The 20,530-nt window shown below is 44.9% G+C and overlaps 1 protein-coding gene across 7 annotated transcripts in view; it reads left to right on the top strand.

Moving 5' to 3' along the window:
* LOC112217992 (serine/threonine-protein kinase MRCK alpha-like) overlaps positions 1–20,530 on the top strand; it is a 112,383-nt gene that overhangs the window by 71,279 nt on the left and 20,574 nt on the right. For 4 of the 7 annotated variants that reach the window (XM_042300934.1, XM_042300931.1, XM_042300935.1 and 1 more), the window contains 17 exons: positions 526–768; positions 957–1,067; positions 1,582–1,826; positions 2,958–3,063; positions 6,425–6,549; positions 8,112–8,217; positions 9,600–9,751; positions 9,993–10,084; positions 10,283–10,359; positions 18,073–18,183; positions 18,282–18,359; positions 18,585–18,690; positions 18,941–19,077; positions 19,392–19,531; positions 19,658–19,739; positions 19,918–20,137; positions 20,362–20,424. In XM_042300934.1, the coding sequence (XP_042156868.1) occupies positions 526–768; positions 957–1,067; positions 1,582–1,826; positions 2,958–3,063; positions 6,425–6,549; positions 8,112–8,217; positions 9,600–9,751; positions 9,993–10,084; positions 10,283–10,359; positions 18,073–18,183; positions 18,282–18,359; positions 18,585–18,690; positions 18,941–19,077; positions 19,392–19,531; positions 19,658–19,739; positions 19,918–20,137; positions 20,362–20,424 (2,194 nt within the window). The remainder of the gene's footprint in view (positions 1–525; positions 769–956; positions 1,068–1,581; positions 1,827–2,957; positions 3,064–6,424; positions 6,550–8,111; positions 8,218–9,599; positions 9,752–9,992; positions 10,085–10,282; positions 10,360–18,072; positions 18,184–18,281; positions 18,360–18,584; positions 18,691–18,940; positions 19,078–19,391; positions 19,532–19,657; positions 19,740–19,917; positions 20,138–20,361; positions 20,425–20,530) is intronic. The other 3 variants (XM_042300932.1, XM_042300937.1, XM_042300933.1) reach the window with 2 other exon arrangements.

The raw sequence follows: 20,530 nt of genomic DNA on the forward strand, positions 1-20,530 counted from the left end.
GTGTGTTTGTCTCTCTGGCACCACCTGGGTGTGTTTGTCTGTATATAGCACCACCTGGGTGTGTTTGTCTGTATATAGCACCACCTGGGTGTGTTTGTCTCTATATGGCACCACCTGGGTGTGTTTGTCTGTATATAGCACCACCTGGGTGTGTTTGTCTGTATATAGCACCACCTGGGTGTGTTTGTCTGTATATAGCACAACCCCCCCTCACATGGTCCTTCACATCATTGCTCCAGCAAATGTGTTATATGCATATTATGCGTCAAGATGGTATATTGGCTCAGCTCTGCAGTATGAAAAGGGTATAAAACTACCCAGACCCTATCTGTAATATCTACCATTAAGCAGATGTATTTATCCAAAACGACAGTGACTGCATACATTTTCGTATGGGTGGCCCCAGCAGGAATCGATTTGACAACCCTGGCGTTGCAAGTGACCATTCTCTACCAGCTGAGTGCCGTTGGACCGACGACCACCCAGTCTGACCAATCAATCTGTACACGTCTTCCCTCCCTTTAGGACTTAATGGAGGCCAGCGGCAAGATGAAGAGTCAGTCTAAGGAGTTGAAAGAGGCCCACAGCCAGAGGAAGCTGGCCATGCAGGAGTTCTCCGAGCTCAACGAGCGTCTGACTGATCTCAGATCAGCCAAGCAGCGCCTGGGCCGTCAGCTCCGGGACAAGGAGGAGGAGATGGAGGGTTGGTCCCAGAAGGTGGAGGCTCTACGGCTGGATGTGCGCAAGGCCGAGAGGGCCAAGAAGGAGGTAGAGTAGTCACGTGGTTCCTGTGGTTCTTAGAGGTGTGTGTGTGGGTCTCTACTTTGTGTGTGTGTGTGTGGGTCTCTACTTTGTGTGTGTGTGTGTGGGTCTCTACTTTGTGTCTCTCTGTGTGTGTGGGTCTCTACTTTGTGTGTGTGTGTGTGCGCGTGCATTAACCCCTTGCTGTCTCTCAGATGGAGTCCCAGTCTGAGGAGCAGACAGCTGATGCTCAGAAGGAGAGGAAACTGAGAGAACGCTCCGAGCAGTACAGCAGACTGCTAGAGGAGGAGCTGGATGGACTCAAGGTAACACACACACTAACACACACTTTTTTTTATATTTCCTTCTCACACACAAATAAACACACAAACTCAGATTTTAGCGTCTTGTAGTCATAGATGCTTATTTTAGCCATTTGAAATGGCTAGCTAGTTAGCGGTGTGCTAGTACCGTTGGATCGGTGACGTCACTTGCTCTGCGGCCCAAGTGTTTTGTGGCCTGACTGATAATGCTACTTCATGGCTGACACGGTAGATGTGTTCAGAGGGCCCCGGTTCGAACCCAGTCCGGGACAGCGGCGGAAGCAATGCTCTTACACACACACCTGGGGTGTATTCTCTAGGAACCAACGTGAGGCAAACGGGACGAAATGAGGGACTATTCTGAACTTGTCCAATAAGAAACGCGCGCTTTTGTGACAAAACGCTTTCCATTGCAAAATATTTCTACTACGGTGTTCACTAATTTAATACACTCCTGTAATTTCTCTGTTTTCCTGGTTGTGTGAATGTGGCCAACTCTTCTCTTCCTCTGAACCAGAAGCAGGTGGGGCCATCAGCCTCGGTGGTGGGCTCGGACCAGAGCCAGGAGGTGGGGAAGCTGCGGGCCGACCTGGAGAAGAAGACTGGGTTCTACGAGGAGGAGCTGAGCAGGAGGGAGGTGCAGCACGCCAACGAACTCAAGGTCCTCCGCAAGGAGCTCCGCGACGCTGAGGGACAGCAGCTCACCCTGCAGAAAGAGATCCTGGTCCTCAAAGACAAACTGGAGAAGACACGCAGGGAGAGGTGTGTGTCTGTCTACATGTTTATGTCTTTGTTTGTGTAATGGGTTATGTGCAGTAGGGCCTTCCTAGGTTTGGATGTCCACAACACTAGAAAGCACTCATAAAGACATATAGGACAGTTTATCCAGAGATGTAGACATGGCATTCAGATGTGCTTCTGGTCTCTGTAGTAGCTATATATAGCTTGTCCTCTTCCTCCTCTTCCCAGCGAGGGTTATACAAGGTCAACATGGTTACCTACTTCACAATGGCCTCTAGTGTGCTGTACTCGCAGTGTATTTTGATCTTGGATAACTGCTGATACTATAGCTAATTTTTCCACATGAAACAAGGAAAACCCGAACGAAACTCTTTCCTCCTCGATGTCAGACATTGGGAAATAAACAATCTATAGGTGGAAATGTGACAAAATAAGACAGTTTAGTTTCCCTAAAGAAATTGTCTGTTTTATGTTCCTTGCCAAGGTTCTTCTGAGTATCATGGTACTGGTGACAACCCTACCTTCTACTGTAACCGTTCTCCTGAGAAGACCCTTATACATCTCTTAGAGTTCCTTAGCTCTAACTGCCGTTGTTGGTCTGTTTACTTGAATATTGTCATTCAAATAGATTTTTAGTCTGGGAATAGATATACTAAATAAATCCGGTACCGGGAAACCGGTCTATAGAGTTGTCATATTCAGTAGGACAGTTACTCTCTCTTCCTGTAATATTATAGAGATGCCTACCTAACTGTCCTCTTCCTCTTCTTCCCAGCGAGGGTTATATGAGGTAAACATGGTTATAGTTACTTCACCCTGGCCTCTACTGTATTGTACTCCGTGAGGTTTAACTTGAGTTACCTTCTCTTCCCTGACCTAGCTCCCGAGAAGACCCTCGTTCCTGTGTTAGTCCCTTAGATCTAACTGGTGTTATCCCCCTCTGCCTCTGTCCAGGTCGAAGAAGCAACATTGCTCTAATGATCTCTCATACAGTCTGGAAGCTATCAGGATGTGCTTTTCTACCCTCTAGCTTAGCATCCCTGGCTAGCCTCGTTCATACAGACATTTGGATACTCTCTCTGAATAGCAGGTTCAGTGTGTTATTGGTGTCTGTGTGTGTGATGATGGATCATATCTGTGTGTGTGAGACAGCCAAAGCGAGCGGGAGGAGTTTGAGATGGAGTATAAGCAGAAGTATGAGCGGGAGAGAGTCATTCTGACCGAGGAGAACAGGAAACTCTCCAACGAACTGGACAAGGTGAGATGTTATATATATATATATATATATATATATATATACACACACACACCCTGACCTGAGGTAACCCCCTCTCTCGCTCACATACACACACACCCTGACCTGAGGTAACCCCCCCCCCTCTCTCTCACACACACACCCACACACATCCCCACACACACACACACACACACACACACACACACACACCCTGAGGTGAGGTAACCCCCCCCCCCCCTCTCTCACACACACACACACACACACACACACACCCTGAACTGAGGTAACCGCCGCCACCAACCTTCTCTCCTGGTAAAGCCAATATAATCACTGTTCAATATCCACCTTCAAAACACACCACGGTATCCTAAACAGGCAAATGCAATGTCCCGTTGGATCCCAAACTATTGACCTTGGAAGCAGGAAATATGGGAATGAGAAATGGAATTTCCGAAGCAAAATATTTTTGTAGGAGTTGTGATATATTGGACTAAAAGTGCTGTTTGTTTTTGTGGTATTTCCTATTAAATATGAAGAAAAGACTGAGTGCCTTGAAGTTGATAGCATCCATGGAAAACAGGGAGCATTCCCTTTCCTGAACAAAACCTGCCAGGGAGGGGTAGTGAGAACAACATTCCCCAAGCCTTCCTGAACACAACCTGCCAGGGAGGGGTAGTGAGAACAACATTCCCCAAGCCTTCCTGAACAAAACCTGCCAGGGAGGGGTAGTGAGAACAACATTCCCCAAGCCTTCCTGAACAAAACCTGCCAGGGAGGGGTAGTGAGAACAACATTCCCCAAGCCTTCCTGAACAAAACCTGCCAGGGAGGGGTAGTGAGAACAACATTCCCCAAGCCTTCCTGAACACAACCTGCCAGGGAGGGGTAGTGAGAACAACATTCCCCAAGCCTTCCTGAACACAACCTGCCAGGGAGGGGTAGTGAGAACAACATTCCCCAAGCCTTCCTGAACACAACCTGCCAGGGAGGGGTAGTGAGAACAACATTCCCCAAGCCTTCCTGAACACAACCTGCCAGGGAGGGGTAGTGAGAACAACATTCCCCAAGCCTTCCTGAACACAACCTGCCAGGGAGGGGTAGTGAGAACAACATTCCCCAAGCCTTCCTGAACACAACCTGCCAGGGAGGGGTAGTGAGAACAACATTCCCCAAGCCTTCCTGAACACAACCTGCCAGGGAGGGGTAGTGAGAACAACATTCCCCAAGCCTTCCTGAACACAACCTGCCAGGGAGGGGTAGTGAGAACAACATTCCCCAAGCCTTCCTGAACACAACCTGCCAGGGAGGGGTAGTGAGAACAACATTCCCCAAGCCTTCCTGAACACAACCTGCCAGGGAGGGGTAGTGAGAACAACATTCCCCAAGCCTTCCTGAACACAACCTGCCAGGGAGGGGTAGTGAGAACAACATTCCCCAAGCCTTCCTGAACACAACCTGCCAGGGAGGGGTAGTGAGAACAACATTCCCCAAGCCTTCCTGAACACAACCTGCCAGGGAGGGGTAGTGAGAACAACATTCCCCAAGCCTTCCTGAACACAACCTGCCAGGGAGGGATAGTGAGAACAACATTCCCCAAGCCTTCCTGAACACAACCTGCCAGGAGGGGTAGTTAGAACAACATTCCCCAAGCCTTCCTGAACACAACCTGCCAGGGAGGGGTAGTGAGAACAACATTCCCCAAGCCTTCCTGAACACAACCTGCCAGGGAGGGGTAGTGAGAACAACATTCCCCAAGCCTTCCTGAACACAACCTGCCAGAGAGGGGTAGTGAGAACAACATTCCCCAAGCCTTCCTGAACACAACCTGCCAGAGAGGGGTAGTGAGAACAACATTTGGTATGCAGACAAATTGGCACCCTATTTACTTCTTCTCAACAGGGCCCATAAGGGTCTGTTCAAAAGTAGTGCACTATATAGGGAATGGGGTACCATTTGGGACACTGACCCATTTGATTGTGTTGTTTCACATACAGTACCTTCATACTGAAAGCCAGGATACAAGGATCAGATGATTTTTGGTGGTTGTATATCCTTCTAAAGGTAGCTGTTTCCATTTGGAGAGATCCTATAAATGTGAGGTAAAAAAATTGAATCTTACCTTGCAAATAGTATGTTTAGCCTGTTTAAATTATCCTTCAAACTGTTTTACAACCAACAACTATCTTGCCACTTATCTGAAATTAGCAATATGAACCGGAATGAATTTCCTACTGTCAAACCATCACAGGAAAACACACTCCCTCTGCAACTGTCAATGAGCGTTCCTCTCCCCCTCCCCTCCTCCCTCTCTCGCTCCCTTTGCCCTCCCCTCCTCCCCCAGTCTTCCTCTGCCCTACCTATCAAATCAAATCAAATTTTATTTGTCACATACACATGATTTTCCTTACCTTGTTATCAATCAATCAATCAAATGTATTTTAGAAAGCCCTTTCAGCAGTTGTCACAAAGTGCTTTTCAGATACCCAGCCTCAAACCCCAAAGACCAAGCAATGCAGAGTGCACAGTGGCTAGGGAAAACTCCCTAGAAAGACAGGAACCTAGGAAGAATCCTAGAGGAACCAGGCTCTGAGGGGTGTCCAGTCCTCTTCTGGCTGTGCCAGGTGGAGATTATAAGAGTACATAGCCATTTAGGCCAGATTGTTCTTCAATATGTTCAAATATTCATAGATGACCAGCAGGGTCAAATAATAACCATAGTGGTTATAGAGGGAGCAACAGGTCAGCACCTCAGGTATAAATGTCAGTTGGCTTTTCATAGCCGAGCATTCAGAGGTGGAGACAGCATTTCTGGGAGAGACATAATTAGTAGGTCCGGGACCAAGTAGCATGTCCAGTGAAACAAGTCAGTGTTCCATAACCACAGCAGATAGATTAGCAGCACTACTGGTTTGACTGGGGACAGGGACAGCCAGGTGTCGTCAGGATGGATAGTCTTGAGGAGTGATCCTAGGGCTCAGGTCCTCCAGGAGGGGAGACATGGAGGGGGAGGAGAACTTGATGGATCACTCAGGACACCAGATAGGACAGACTGACCTTTGCCCCTAGGCACATAGACTATTTTAGCATAAATACTGGGGACTGAGACTGGGGGGGGGACATTGGCACCATCCAAAGTTACCCCCTGGGCCAAACTACAATCAATCCTAAGACTTTCTGATGAGATGAGACTGAGTCTGTCTCTCACATGGATCGGCAGACCATTCTATAATAGAGGAGCTCTATAAGATGCCCTTGAAACATTGCTGCAAATTACCACACTGTATAATATCTATGGCTCTGATTGGCTCTGTCCTCTCTCTTCTGTCCTCTCTTCTGTCCACTCGACTCTCTCCTCTTGACTCTGTCCTCTCCTCTCCCTCTAGCTGACGCCTATGTTTGACAAGCTGAGCATTAGCAACAGACAGCTGGAGGAGGAGATGAGGGACCTGGCTGACAAGAAGGAGAGTGCTGCTCACTGGGAGGCCCAGATCACTGAGATTATCCAGTGGTGAGTGACAGAGACATGTATACAGGACATACATTCACTCTCAAATACATGTCCGTGCATGCTTGCTTACACACACGTACTCTACTTATTCGCTCACTCACTCACTCACTCACTCACTCACTCACTCACTCACTCACTCACTCACTCACTCACTCACTCACTCAGGACCCCAAATATTTCAAAGGTCATACAGATGATTTTATTGGTCTTTACAATCTCTTCTCCATTCAGAGAAGCTGTCTACAACAGCTGATAGAGAGCGACAGAAAGAAAGAGAGAGATGAGACCAAGAGCAATACCTAGCTACTGCTGCTTGGCTCTCTTGCCTGACAGGCAATTTGCACATATCACACATACATGCACACTGTACCAGTGAAGTGAAGCAGCGATGAGTGGTGCCCCCTGCCTGCCACTCCAGGCCACTGCAGTAGGAGAAACAGGAAGAGTGTGTCTCAGAGCTCCTTTATGGACCAATAGGAGGAGACCTAGTCAGTACAACTGAATGCATTCAACTGAAATGTGTCTTCCGCATTTAACTCAACCTGTTCAGGGGCAGAATCTGTTCAGGGGCAGAACAACAGATTTTGTTTTACCTTGTCAGCTCAGGGATTTGATCCAGCAACCTTTCGGTGACTGGGCCAACGCTCCGACCCGCCAGCCCAATAGGAGGCGCTTATATTTGACCTGTTTCACTGCAAGTACAAGTGGGTAAACTGTACGAGTGAAATGGAAATGTACGCACTCCCCCTGAGACTCCCTCTGAGAGTGGGGTCATGGACAGGGATCTGAGACTCCCTCTGAGAGTGGGGTCATGGACAGGGATCTGACACTCCCCCTGAGAGTGGGGTCATTGACAGGGATCTGAGATTCTCTCTGAGAGTGGGGGTCATGGACAGATTTTTCACCTTGTTGGCACGGGGATTCAAACTTGCAAGAATTCGGTTACTGGCCCAACTTTCTAACCGCAAGGCTACCTGCCGGACCACAGGGACCTCTAGTGGGGGAAATGTGTATGTACAGACCAGGGAGGATGTGACTGGGACTGAAGACAGCCTATTCACAACCCTGCATGTATTTACACATAGAAGCTATACCAAATGGCACCATATTGCCTATTCAGGTCACTACTTTTGACCAGAGCCCAAACCCATAGGGCTCTGTTCAAACGCAGAGCACCATATAGGGAATAGGGTGCCATTTGGTACACGTCCTTAGTATAATACTCATTAGGGTAATGGTGAGTTATTGTGACCTTAGCTGGCATGTAGTTTGTGTTAGGGAGGCCCAGTTAAAGTCAAAGGTTTGATGAGGATATATGTAACGTATACTGCAGATAGTTGTGAGGGCTGTTCATATACCGATAGCTGCATTTATTGACTGTGTGACAGGGTCAACCTGAGTTCATGTATAAGGTCTGGTATATGGAGTGATTAGTGTGATGCCTAGGGCTAACTATAGGGTGTGTGTTTCTGTGTGTGTGCGCCAAACAGGATTGTGAGTGTATGTTATGGAAAGGTTTGTTTGTGCATAATGTGGATTGTGTGTGTGTGTGTGTGTTCCAGGGTGAGCGATGAGAAGGATACGCGAGGCTATCTCCAGGCTCTGGCCAGTAAGATGACTGAAGAACTGGAGGGACTGAGGAACACCAGCCTGGGAGCCAGGGCTACGGTGAGACGTGTACTTATATATACGTACACAGTGCCTTCATAAAGTATTCAGACCCCTTGACTTTCTACATTTTGTTAGGTTACAGCCTAATTATAAAAACATTGAGGAGTTAATCTATACACAATACCCCATAATGACAAACAGATTGGCACACCTGTATTTGGGGAGTTTCTCCCATTATTTTCTGTAGATCCTCTCACGCTCTGACGAGTTGGTTGGGGAGTGTTGCTGGACAGCTCTTTTCACGTCTTCAGAGATGTTAGATCAGGTTCAACTCCAGGCTCTGGCTGAGCCAGTCAAGGACATTCAGAGACTTGTCATGAAGCCACTCCTGCGTTGTCTTGGCTGTGCGCTTAGGGTCATTGTCCTGTCGGAAGGTGAATCTTCGCCCCAGTCTGAGGTCCTGAGCCCACCGGAACAGGTTTTCATTAACAATATCTCTGTACTTTGCTCCGTTCATCTTTGCCTCGACCCTGCCGCTGAAAAACATCCCCACAGCATGATGCTGCCCCCACCATGCTTCACTGATGGGATGGTGCCTGGTTTCCTACAGAGGTGACGCTTGGCATTCAAGCTGAAGATTTCAATCTTGGTGTCATCAGACCAGATAATCTTGTTTCTCATGGTCTTACGTCTGGCCATTCTACCATAAAGGCCTGATTGGTGGAGGGCTGCAAAGATGGTTGTCCTTCTGGAAGGTTCTCCCATCTCTACAGAGTAACTCTGGAGCTCTGTCAGAGTGACCTTTGGTTTCTTGTTCACCTCCCTGATCAAGGCCCTTCTCCTCCGATTGCTCAGTTTGGTCGGGCGGCTCTTGGAAGAGTCTTGGTAGTTCCAAACTTCTTCCATTTAAGAATTATTGAGGCCACTGTGTTTTTGGGGACCTTCAACCGTTACCCAGGTCCTGTCTTTGAGCTCTACGGACATTTCCTTCGACCTCATGGCTTGCTTTTTGCTCTGACACACACTGTCAACTGAGGGATCTTATATAAAGCAGGTGTGTGCCTTTCCAAATCATGTCCAATCAATTTAATTTAACACAGGAGGACTCCATTCAAGATATAGAAACATCTCAAGGATGATCAATGGAAACAGGATGTAACGGAGTTCAATTTCGAGTCTCATCGCAAAGGGTTACGTAAGTTACGTAAAATGCTTACGTAAATAAGATATTTGTTTTTTATTTTTAATACATTTGCAAACTGTATCATTATATGTAGATTGATAAGTTGTTTAAAAAAAAAAAAAGGGGTCTGAATACTTTACGAATGCACTGTATACACACACACACACACACACACACACACACACACACCTCACATCTGCATTGAACTTTCCCTTCTTTCTTTACCTCTGTCTCGCACTCTCCCTTCCCCCTACAGCAGGACATGCCGTGGAAGGTGCGGAGGTTTGCTAAGCTGGACATGTCAGCCCGTCTGGAGCTGCAGTCTGCACTGGATGCTGAGATCAGAGCCAAGCAGACCATCCAGGACGAACTGAACAAAGTCAAGGCCTCCAACATCTCCACTGAGTGGTACGTCCACTGCTGCTCTTACTTACTTACTTCTACTTTTAAGCTCTTACTTAGTCTAAGAACTACACTGAGAATACACTGAATCTTTATTTTTGCCAAGGGAACATGGGATGCCAGGCACAATAAAGTGCAGTACATTGCAATCTGTCAAAGTCTGAACCACCATTGCTCTGCTACACTTGCATGATCTGATTTGACCTTGTTGACATTCTCTTGTTCCTCCATCCTCCTCTCTCCTCAGTAAACTGCAGGAGTCGGAGACTAAGAACCAGGACCTGCTGGCTGAGATGGAGAGGCTGAAGAAGGATACAGAGGAGTTCCGCCTGCGTAGGGGTGAGACTGGAACCATCACCTCTGACCTGTGTTACTCCACCCCATGTTTTCTATTTGAGTGACATTCTTTTAGTTTTTCTATGGAATAACTGGACCAACTAAGAAATGGGAGAGCGGGAGCCGGGAGAGCGCCTCATTTTTTCTGTGCTAAAGCCACTTCACCGTACAGCATGCTGATGTGATGGTTGTCTTCTGTAGGTGTGAAACACCAGGACTCCCAGAACTCTTTCCTGGCCTTCCTCAACGCCCCCACCTCAGCCCTGGACCAGTTCGATGTAAGTAACCTAAATCATCTGTTCTGAATTCCATTGTCTCTGATTCATTTAAATATTAGATTCATTCTTTAATCAACCTTTATTTTTATATATTTTTTTGTGAGTGGCTGTTCCTTCCTTCACTTAAAAGGCAACATTGATTTTGTTCAGAACATTCATTTTCTTTTATTGATTTAGTTTCTTTCATTTGTATGAATATTTCACATCTTGTTTTTATTTGGTTCTCCATGCTTCCATGTTCTGCTATATCAGGACTCTTTCTCCTCCTCCTCATCCTCTTTAATTGAGTTTTGGGAAGACGTAAGTTTCTGTTGGGCAGTGGGCAAAGTGTGTGTGTGTGTGGAGCCTTAGACTGTAGATAGACTATACGCTAACTAGCTGCCTCGTAAAGAGTGGTGATGTCATTTGATCCAGTGTTTGTGAGTTTGTGACCCCTCTGTGTCCATCTGTGTGCGTGTCTGTGAGCATCGTGTCTGTGAGCATCGTTTGAGAAGGTGTGCAAGTGCACACTTCAGGAAAAGGGTGGATAATTGTGACGTCATATTAATATCAGTCAAAAAGATCAAATTCCCTGTTTATGCTACAAAACCAACTTTATAAAAGGTTTTAAAAGTAGGTTCTATTTGACTCAACATTCCATGCTGTAGAGTTTTTTATTTTTTTTAACTGGAGAGTAAGGCATAGTTGGGAGAATATATGGATACAGTTTAATGCATGATCAATGTACTGTAATTCAATACATTTCTTGGTAGTCCAACATATTGCTATCAGGTTGTAAATCTCAGCTGGCCTGGTACATTATTTGCTGCCTCCAGCCTTTCGGGATTCAGTTTTAATGACTCAGTGTTTTTAACAAAAACGGACGGGTGTAACCAAGGCTGAGAAGGTTAATACAATGAAACTAACAAGGGCAATGATCACAAGTCAGTCATAACGTGGCTAATAGGCTAGCTTTTCTATTTATGTAGCAATTTATTTAGCAAGCTTAAAACATGCAGCCTTAACGTTAGCTAGCTTCTGGGAGGATGACGTGTCATTGGGTGAGTGACCGACTTTTCCCCTCATATCTTTGTCTCTGGCTACAGCTAGAGTTCTAGGTGTCATTTGGTTTGCTAGTAAGACATGTGAATCACTTTGCTAGCTAGCTATTCTGAACTTGAATGATTGTTATCCACAGTTAGCATATCTCTTAGTTGTCAATCAAATGTATTTGGCATCGATCAAATGGGCAGGCAAGTTCCCATTCAATTATAACAAGTGGGTTGGGACTAGCATGCATTGGCAGGCAAGCTGCAGAAGGGCGAGCCAGCTACTCTTTCCCCATCGTTTATCAGTGCAATTTTGGTGAAAAAGTTTCAGGGTTTATCTACTATTCCCTCATTAGATTTGAGCTCATCTCGTTCTGGCTAACATTAGTTGTTGATCTTGTTGTTGTTGATGTGCATAGGCAACTGAGGGAGAGCTAGCCAACCTTTTTATGGTTGTTTGACTGTAAAGTTCCCATATGTAACAGAACTCCTGTGGTATTTATATATTTGCAGAAATCCATTCAGTTGTATTTTGTGGCTTTTGGCAAATGCTGCCTAAAGATGTAATGGCATGCTGTTACTACAGCATTTAAACACACAGTCAAAGTGAATGATGGCAGGCCCTTGTGACAAATGGCTTATTTGCATATAGGCATACTGTAGCTCTGATTGGCTATTGCGCACCGGTCTGTGTAGACTCCGGTCCTGGACAAGACCGATGTTTGTTAGGTTTTATTTACTGCAGTGTCTATTGATTGTCAAACAGCACAGCTGCTTTCCCCCTCTATATTGCTATAGAATTTTCACAAATACCTTACTCTGTCGTTCCCAAACATTCTATGAAGGTATGAACACTTAGATATGGTAATTTACAAGTTGTCGCATGTCAGAGAAAACAGAAACAAACATTTTAATTAAATTATTCATACCCCTTGACTTATTCCACAATGTATTGGAAATGAAATACAGAAATGTTTTATTTACATAAGTATTCACACTCTTGAGTACATACTTTGTAGAAGTGATTACAGCTGTGAGTCTTTATGGGTAAGTCACTGAGAGCTTTGCAAACCTGGATTGTATGTATTTGCACATGTATTATTTGGTTTATTCTTGAAGCTCTGTTTGTTGATCATTGCTAGACAGACATTTTCAAGTCTTGCCTTACAGTTTTGACTTAAATCTTGAAAATCTAACTCAGCCGCTCAGCAACATTCAATGTCTTCTTGGTAAGCAACTCCAGTGTATATCTGGCCTTGCGTTTTAGGTTATTGTCCAGCTGAAAGGTGAATTTGTCTTTCAGTGAAACAGGTTTTCTCTACGATTTTGCCTGTGCTTATAGCTGTTTTCCATTTCTATATATCCACCCCAAAAAAGATCTTGCCACTGGTAGGCATAGCCATAGAATGATGCAGCCACCACCAGCTTGAAAACATACTCAGTGATGAGTTGTCGGATTTGTCCCAGACATAACATTTTGGATTCAGGACAAGAAGTTCATTTCTTTACCACATTTGTTATTCAGTATTACTTCAGTGCCTTGTTGCAAACAGGATGCATGTTTTGGAATATTTTTATTTTGTACAGGCTAGTATTATGGAGTAACTACAACATTGTTCATCCGTCTTTGTTTTCTCATATCACAACCATTAAACTGTATCCGTTTTAAAATCACCATTGGCCTCATGTTAAAATCCCTGAGTGTGTTGATACACCATCCAAAGCCTAATTAATTAACTTCACCATGCTCAAAGGGATATTCAGCGTCTGCTTTTTTCAATTGTATTTTTATGTCTACCTTCTTTGCGGTTGAATCTGTGCTTGAAATTCACTACTCGATTGAGGGACCTTCGAGATAATTGTACTGTATGTGTGGGGTACAGAGATTAATTCATTCAAAACGCATGTTAAACACTATTAGGGTTGCACATTTTGGGGAATATAGGTGGAAACTTTCTGCGGGAATTAATGGAAATATATGCAAATTACATGTTTTGCATTGGATATATTTACCATATCATATGGAGACAGAAACATAAACCTTTTACCTCATCAAATCAAACTTGCTATGTCACATGCGCCAAATACAACAGGTGTAGACCTTAGTGAAATGCTTACTTACAAGCCCTTAACCAACAATGCAGTTTTAAGAAAATACCAAAAAGAAAAGTAAGATATAAGAAAAACAAATAATTAAAGAGCAGCAGTAAATAACAATAGCAGGGTTATACACAAGGGGTACCGGTACAATGTGTGGGGGCAGGGGGGGGTACAAATAGTCTGGGTAGCCATTTGATTAGCTGTTCAGGAGTCTTATGGCTTGGGGGTAGAAGCTGTTTAGAAGTCTCTTGGACCTAGACTTGGTGCTCCGGTACTGATTGCCGTGCGGTAGCAGAGAGAACGGTCTATGACTAGGGTGGCTGGAGTCTTTGACCATTTTTAGGGCCTTCCTTTGACACCGCCTGGTATAGAGGTCCTGGATGGCAGTAAGCTTGGCCCCGGTGATGTACTGGGCCGTACGCACTACCCTCTGTAGTGCCTTGCGGTCGGAGGCCGAGTAGTTGCCATACCAGGCAGTGATGCAACCCGTCAGGATGCTCTCGACGGTGCAGCTGAGGACCCATGCCACATCTTTTCAGTCTCCTGTGTGGGAATAGGTTTTGTCGTGCCCTCTTCACGACTGTGTTAGTGTGCTTGGACCATGTTAGTTTGTTGGTGATGTGGATGCCAAGGAACTTGAAGCTCTCAACCTGCTCCACTACAGCTCCGTCAATGAGAATGGGGGCGAGTGTAAACTGAGTGTAAAACATGGTCATTGTGGATGTTCAATTATATTCCTCTTACTATAAAATAATGGCATGGTACTTATAAGCATATCTTGTCAGTTAAATGAACAAGCCAATAGCCTATGGCATGGAACATAGCCAGATAACATACAGTAGGCCAACTCATTCTGTTCTTCTGAAATACATTTTCTTCGTATTATAATGTTTCTTTAAACCTGACTGAAATAAATAATGGATTTATTATGATGGTGTTTATTCAACTGATTTTATTATACTTTTTTTTACATGTAGATGTTCCAAAGGCGTTATCAGCGGCTTGTACTCCGCTTGCTTGGAGGCCTGGAGATACTAAACATGTTTATGATAATTAACTGTCAATTACCGTGACACCGCCTGCCTTTTGCATAACCGCCACAGCCCTAATTGTGTGTACATTTTGAATTCAAGCTATAACTCAACAAAATGTGTAAAAAGTAATGGGGTGTGAATACTTTCTGAAGGAAATGTATATGAACAGCTTTTAATAAGATTTCATGTTGCTAAAACGCTGTCAATTCGACTTTAAAATAATTTTGTAGACTGAGAGGATTCCTTCCATTTTGTATTGTATTTATTAAGGATCCCCATTAGTTCCTGCTAAGACAGCAGCTACTCTTCCTGGAGTCTGGCAGAAATGATGGAAGTAATATAGTTTCTAATACAAAAAAAAATTCTCATTAAAATACATTTTACAACAGATTTCACAATTCATTAAATGTGTGCCCTTCGGCCACTACTCTACTACAACACACATTCCAGGTGTACATGTGTATAGTGTGCTTGTACCTTTGTGTGTGACTCTTCACAGTCCTCGCTGTTCCGTAAGGTGTATTTTTCTTAGTATTTTTAAAATCTGATTCTACTGCTTGGGTCAGTTACTAGAGTTCCATGTAGACATTCACTCTACGGACATTCTTTAAAGTCATCCATGGCTACTTGACTTTGAGTCCAGACACTACAGAACATCCCTCTTTTTAATACCCTGTAGTGAGCTTCCCTTTCACACGGTAGTACCATCATGAGTTTCCAGATTAGACCTAGAGTCTACGTCCCAAAACAGCACCCTATTCCCCACAGTGCACTGGGGCTCTGGTGAAAAATCGTGCACTGTGTAGGCAAAAGGGTGGCGTTTTGGGGCGTTGCCAGAGATTTCCCTACCCAGTCCTTCAGTGCCATGTGGACATCTTCAACAAATAGATAGGACACAAAAAAAGGAATGGTAGCCTATTTAATGTTTACATCTCTCCATTTCTCCATCCCTCTCTCTGTCCCTCTCTCCCCCCACTGAAGCGCTCTCCATCAGTTGGGCCAACTAGCAAAGGCAGACGTGTAAGCTAAGCAGCAGCTCTGTGCTTGTTATTTTGTCTGTGACCAATCATCCTCTGAATCATCCTCTGAATCTCAATCCGGTCTTTTGCATGAATGGGAATACATTGTCTGTGTTGTGTTGATTGTGTGCTTGGGGAAAAAGCAACCTTAGACTTTCAAATAAGTTATATCAAATGCTTCCTTGTAAGGAGCCTGTTACTGCAATGGCCTGCACTGTAGGCCTCCAATTAGCTACACTAGCCTAGCCTATATGTTGTTGTCCTCCAAGATTTCCCCAAACCAAAAGCATGGTGGTGCTGTTCTCTCTCGTGGTACGGTCAGCATGGTCAATGGGTTATGTGTAGCGCTCCTGTCATGTGCATGGTTCATGGGTTTGTGGTCCAACCTCTAGGCTTCCTAATGACCAATGGGAGGGTCAGTCCTATATCTACTATGACCACAATCCCCATTTACCTTTTTAATACTGTGCATCTACCTGGTTCAATGGATTTCTTGCTTTTCCCTCTAAGCATGGATGGTGCTTTTTGGTCCCTCTTGGTTTCCTTACTTTCTACCAGCTCCCGAACACCATGGCTGCATTCCAAATACTTAACAGACACACCCTCTCCCCTCAGCCCTCAAATTAAGTGGACACTTCTGATTACGTATCATGACGTCTGATGAGTTTACAGGGAGGAAGGAATTCATTTTAAATGGACCACCCTTGCCCGGAAATTCATCACTCGTTCGTCCCCCGACAGTAGCTTGTGGGTGCTTTATATGCGCTACAGTCAATTGAGTGCATGTCTACTTATATTAAATATGTAATTATTAATATACGCCTACTGTAACGATAGCTATCAAGTTAATTAGCTAACTAACGTGAGCCTGCCTAGCTGGAACAGAAGGAAAATGTTTTATTTCTACCATCTCCAAAAGATAACCAAACAAAAACATCGTTACTTTTACGAGAAGTGTTTGTGCACAATTTCTAACTTTGTTTTTACTTACACTTGTATGTTGAATCCATATTGACTTTGGGGTTTTATGTTTTGGCTTTTCTTAGCGGATGTACAATCGTCTCAAATTGAATTATGGGGCCCCGAAGTGAACATAATTGTACACTTGCAAGCTAGAGGTCGACCGATTTATGATTTTTCAACGCCGATACCGATTATTCGAGGACTATAAAAGCCTTTTATTTATTTGTAATCATGACAATTACAACAATACTGAATGAACACTTATTTTATCTTAATATAATACATCAATAAAATCAATTTAGCCTCAAGTAAATAATGAAACGTGTTCATTTTGGTTTAAATAATGCAAAAACAAAGTGTTGGAACATATTGCACTTTTATTTTCTTCTCCATGTAAAATATGTGCCATGTAAGAAAGCTAACGTTTCAGTTCCTTGCTCAGAACATGAGAACATATGAAAGCTGGTGGTTCCTTTTAACATGAATCTTCAATATTCCCAGGTAAGAAGTTTTAGGTTGTAGTTATTATAGGAATTATAGGACTATTTCCCTCTATACCATTTGTATTTCATTAACCTTTGACTATTGGATGTTCTTATAGGCACTTTAGTATTGCCAGTGTAACAGTATAGCTTCCGTCCCTCTCCTCGCTCCTCCCTGGGCTCGAACCAGCAACACATCGACAATTAGCACGCGCTAACTAGCTAGCCATTTCACTTCGGTTACACGAGCCTCTCTCGGCAGTTGATAGGCTTGAAGTCATAAACCGCAATGCTTGACACACAACGAAAAGCTGCTGGCAAAACGCACGAAAGTGCTGTTTGAATGAATGTTTACGCGCCTGCTTCTGCCTACCACCGCTCAGTCAGATACTTGTATGCTCAGTCAGATTATATGCAACGCAGGACACGCTAGATAATATCTAGTAATATCAACCATGTGTAGTTAACTAGTGATTATGATTGATTGTTTTTTATAAGATAAGTTTAATGCTAGCTCGCAACTTACCTTGGCTTACTGCATTCACGTAACTCCTTGTGGAGTGCAACGAGAGAGAGGCAGGTCGTTATTGCGTTGGACTAGTAAGATTGGATCCCCCGAGCTGACAAGGTGAAAATCTATCATTCTGCCCCTGAACAAGGCAGTTAACCCACTGTTCCTAGGCCGTCATTGAAAATAAGAATGTGTTCTTAACTGACTTACCCAGTTAAATAAAGATGAAATAAAGGTGTAAAAAAAAATTTTTTTAAATGTCAAATCGGCAAAAAATACTGATTTCCGATTGTTATGAAAACTTGAAATCGGCCCTAATTAATCAGCCATTCCGATTAATTGGTTGACCTCTATTGCATACTCCATTAAAAACGAGGGCTGAGTGGCTTACGTTGCAAACTTCCCTTGCTTGGCTAATCATTTGGACCGACGATAAATATGGCCGCGGGGATTTCCCCCAAGGGCATAAGGCGAGAGGGTAAGTGAAGGAGGATGTGTCTGAGTTTGAAACGCAGCCCATGTCTTCCATGTCCTGTAACTCCTTTTATTCTTTCTTTCTACCTCTCTTTTCTCCAGGTGGACTCTGTGGATAACTTCACTCCCTCCAACACCCCATCCAGGGACGAGGACTCCAAAAAGTCTCGCTCGCGGTCGCCCTCCATGGCCAGCGACGTGGAGCCCATTGAGGTGAACGCTGACCTCTGAATTATGACCACTACGCTGGTTTATAGCGTAGGTATATATTTTGCTGTACTCAAATCTCTCTCTCTTCTCCCACACTCCAGTTGATAGACCCACGAACAGTCCAGACCCCCACCATGCGACCAGGAGGCTATGGTAGTATCGGCCGCTCATCACCCAAGGTAAGACCTGACATCCTCCTTGTTCTACTGTTTTAACCACAGTCAATACTTTGTAATGTCAATCCCATGGACCTGACAAAGTCCAAGCTAAGATTAATATGCTTACCGTTTCTGTACTTAAATAAAATGTCCCTTTAGTGTGTGTGTGTGTGTGCGCACAAACTTTCTGTATTTGTCCTATGTGTTTTGACCGGCCGTCTGTTCTCCTCTGTTTGTCACCTGCAGCCCAAAGCCCACCAGTTTGTGGTGAAGTCCTTCAGTGCTCCCACCAAGTGTAACCAGTGTACCTCTCTGATGGTGGGACTCATTCGCCAGGGCTGCACCTGTGAAGGTAGAACAGGGGAGAAGGGGAGTGATAAACGTGGGGAGGAGGAGAAGAGAGGGAGGAAGACAGATGGGAGAATGAGGAGAGAGGGGGATAAAGGGAGGAAGACTGGGATTTGAGAAAAGGGAGTGAAGGAAAAGCTAGGATGGAAGCAGGAGTAGTGAAGTGGGACCGAGGTGGCAGTACATTCTCTTTTAATGCTTGATGTGGCTATACATGGATAAAACCCCTCCTTCTCTCCTGTCTGGTCCTGTAGTGTGTAACTTCTCGTGCCACGTGACGTGTGCTGATAAGGCTCCAGCGGTGTGCCCCGTGCCACACGACCAGACCAGGGGGCCGCTGGGCATCGACCCTCAGAGGGGCATTGGCACCGCCTACGAAGGACACGTCAGAGTACGTAAGACACAGAAGATTGTATTTGTTTATTTTTGGTTGAAATTTCCTGCTGGAGTAGCTCCCTACATGTGAATTAAAGTGGACCTTTAAAAACGTCCATCTTACCTTGTATGTATAGCCTCTCTATCAGGGGCTGACCTGTGTGTGTTTGTGAGGTTTGCCTGTTAACGGTGTGTGTGTGTATAATAAAATATGTCTGTCTGTAGTACTGGGATGGGAAAAAACCCTGCGCAACCAATAGCTCCCCAAAAAAAGGGTCTGGGTCTATGTGGGAGACTAAAGTGTTTGTCTGTCTCTGTGTGTGTTCCCAGGTGCCCAAGCCCACAGGGGTGAAGAAGGGTTGGCAGCGGGCGGTGGCCGTGGTGTGTGATTTCAAGCTCTTCCTGTATGAGCTGGGAGAGGGCAAGACCACAATGCCCAGTGTGGTCGTCAGTCAGGTCATAGACATGAGGTAAGGACTACAACCTGAGCGCTGTCTGAACTACAACTCCCATTGATGGGAGAGAGATGGCTGCTTATTAGTATTACCTCTGGGTTTAGTTCTTTAGTTCACACTCTCTCCTTTTTTGTTTTCCAGGGATGAGGAGTTTTCAGTCAGCTCTGTTCTGGCGTCGGACGTCATTCATGCCAGTCGCAAGGACATCCCATGTATTTTCAGGGTTAGCCTTTTATTCATGAATACATGCATACATTCATACCTTTACTCAGTGATTACTCCCCCACCTTGTTCCACAGTCTTCAGATTTCTCCGATTTTAACAATACGTCTACTTTTGTTTGGGAGGCCGTTCTGAAAGCTGTCTCCTCTCTTAGTACCTCTGACCTCTTACCCCTCCAGGTGACGGCATCCCAGCTCTCCCCCTCCTCCAGTCACAAGCCTTCCATCCTGATCCTGGCCGACAGCGACCACGAGAGGAACAAGTGGGTGGGGCTTCTCAACGAGCTGCAGCGCATCCTCAAGAAGAACAAGCTGAAGGAGCGCTTCGTCTACGTGCCCAAAGAGGCCTACGACAGCACGCTGCCGCTCATCAAGACCACGCAGTCCGCCGCTATTATAGGTTGGTGGAGGATGCACACACAGCCTCTTTATTTTGACCATGTAGTACTGAAGTCAATATATGGACATGAACAAAACTCTGACTAGTTTGTAGTGTAGAGCCATTACATGTTGAGCTGCAGTCTCCCTCTGTCATTACCATGGTCCTAATGACTGCAGTACAGATGCACCTTTGGCCATGCAGTAGACTCTGAATCAAATGTCCTGTTGTTGTTTTCTCTTCAGATCACGAGCGTGTTGCCCTGGGCAACGAGGAAGGCCTTTATGTCATCCATGTCACCAAAGATGGTAAGACTTTAGTACCCACCTGGAGATGGTGAGACTTTAGGACCCACCTGGAGATGGGGAGACTTTAGGACCCACCTGGAGATGGGGAGACTTTAGGACCCAACTG

Source organism: Oncorhynchus tshawytscha, linkage group LG18, assembly GCF_018296145.1.
Source record: "Oncorhynchus tshawytscha isolate Ot180627B linkage group LG18, Otsh_v2.0, whole genome shotgun sequence".
Taxonomy (NCBI): domain Eukaryota; kingdom Metazoa; phylum Chordata; class Actinopteri; order Salmoniformes; family Salmonidae; genus Oncorhynchus; species Oncorhynchus tshawytscha.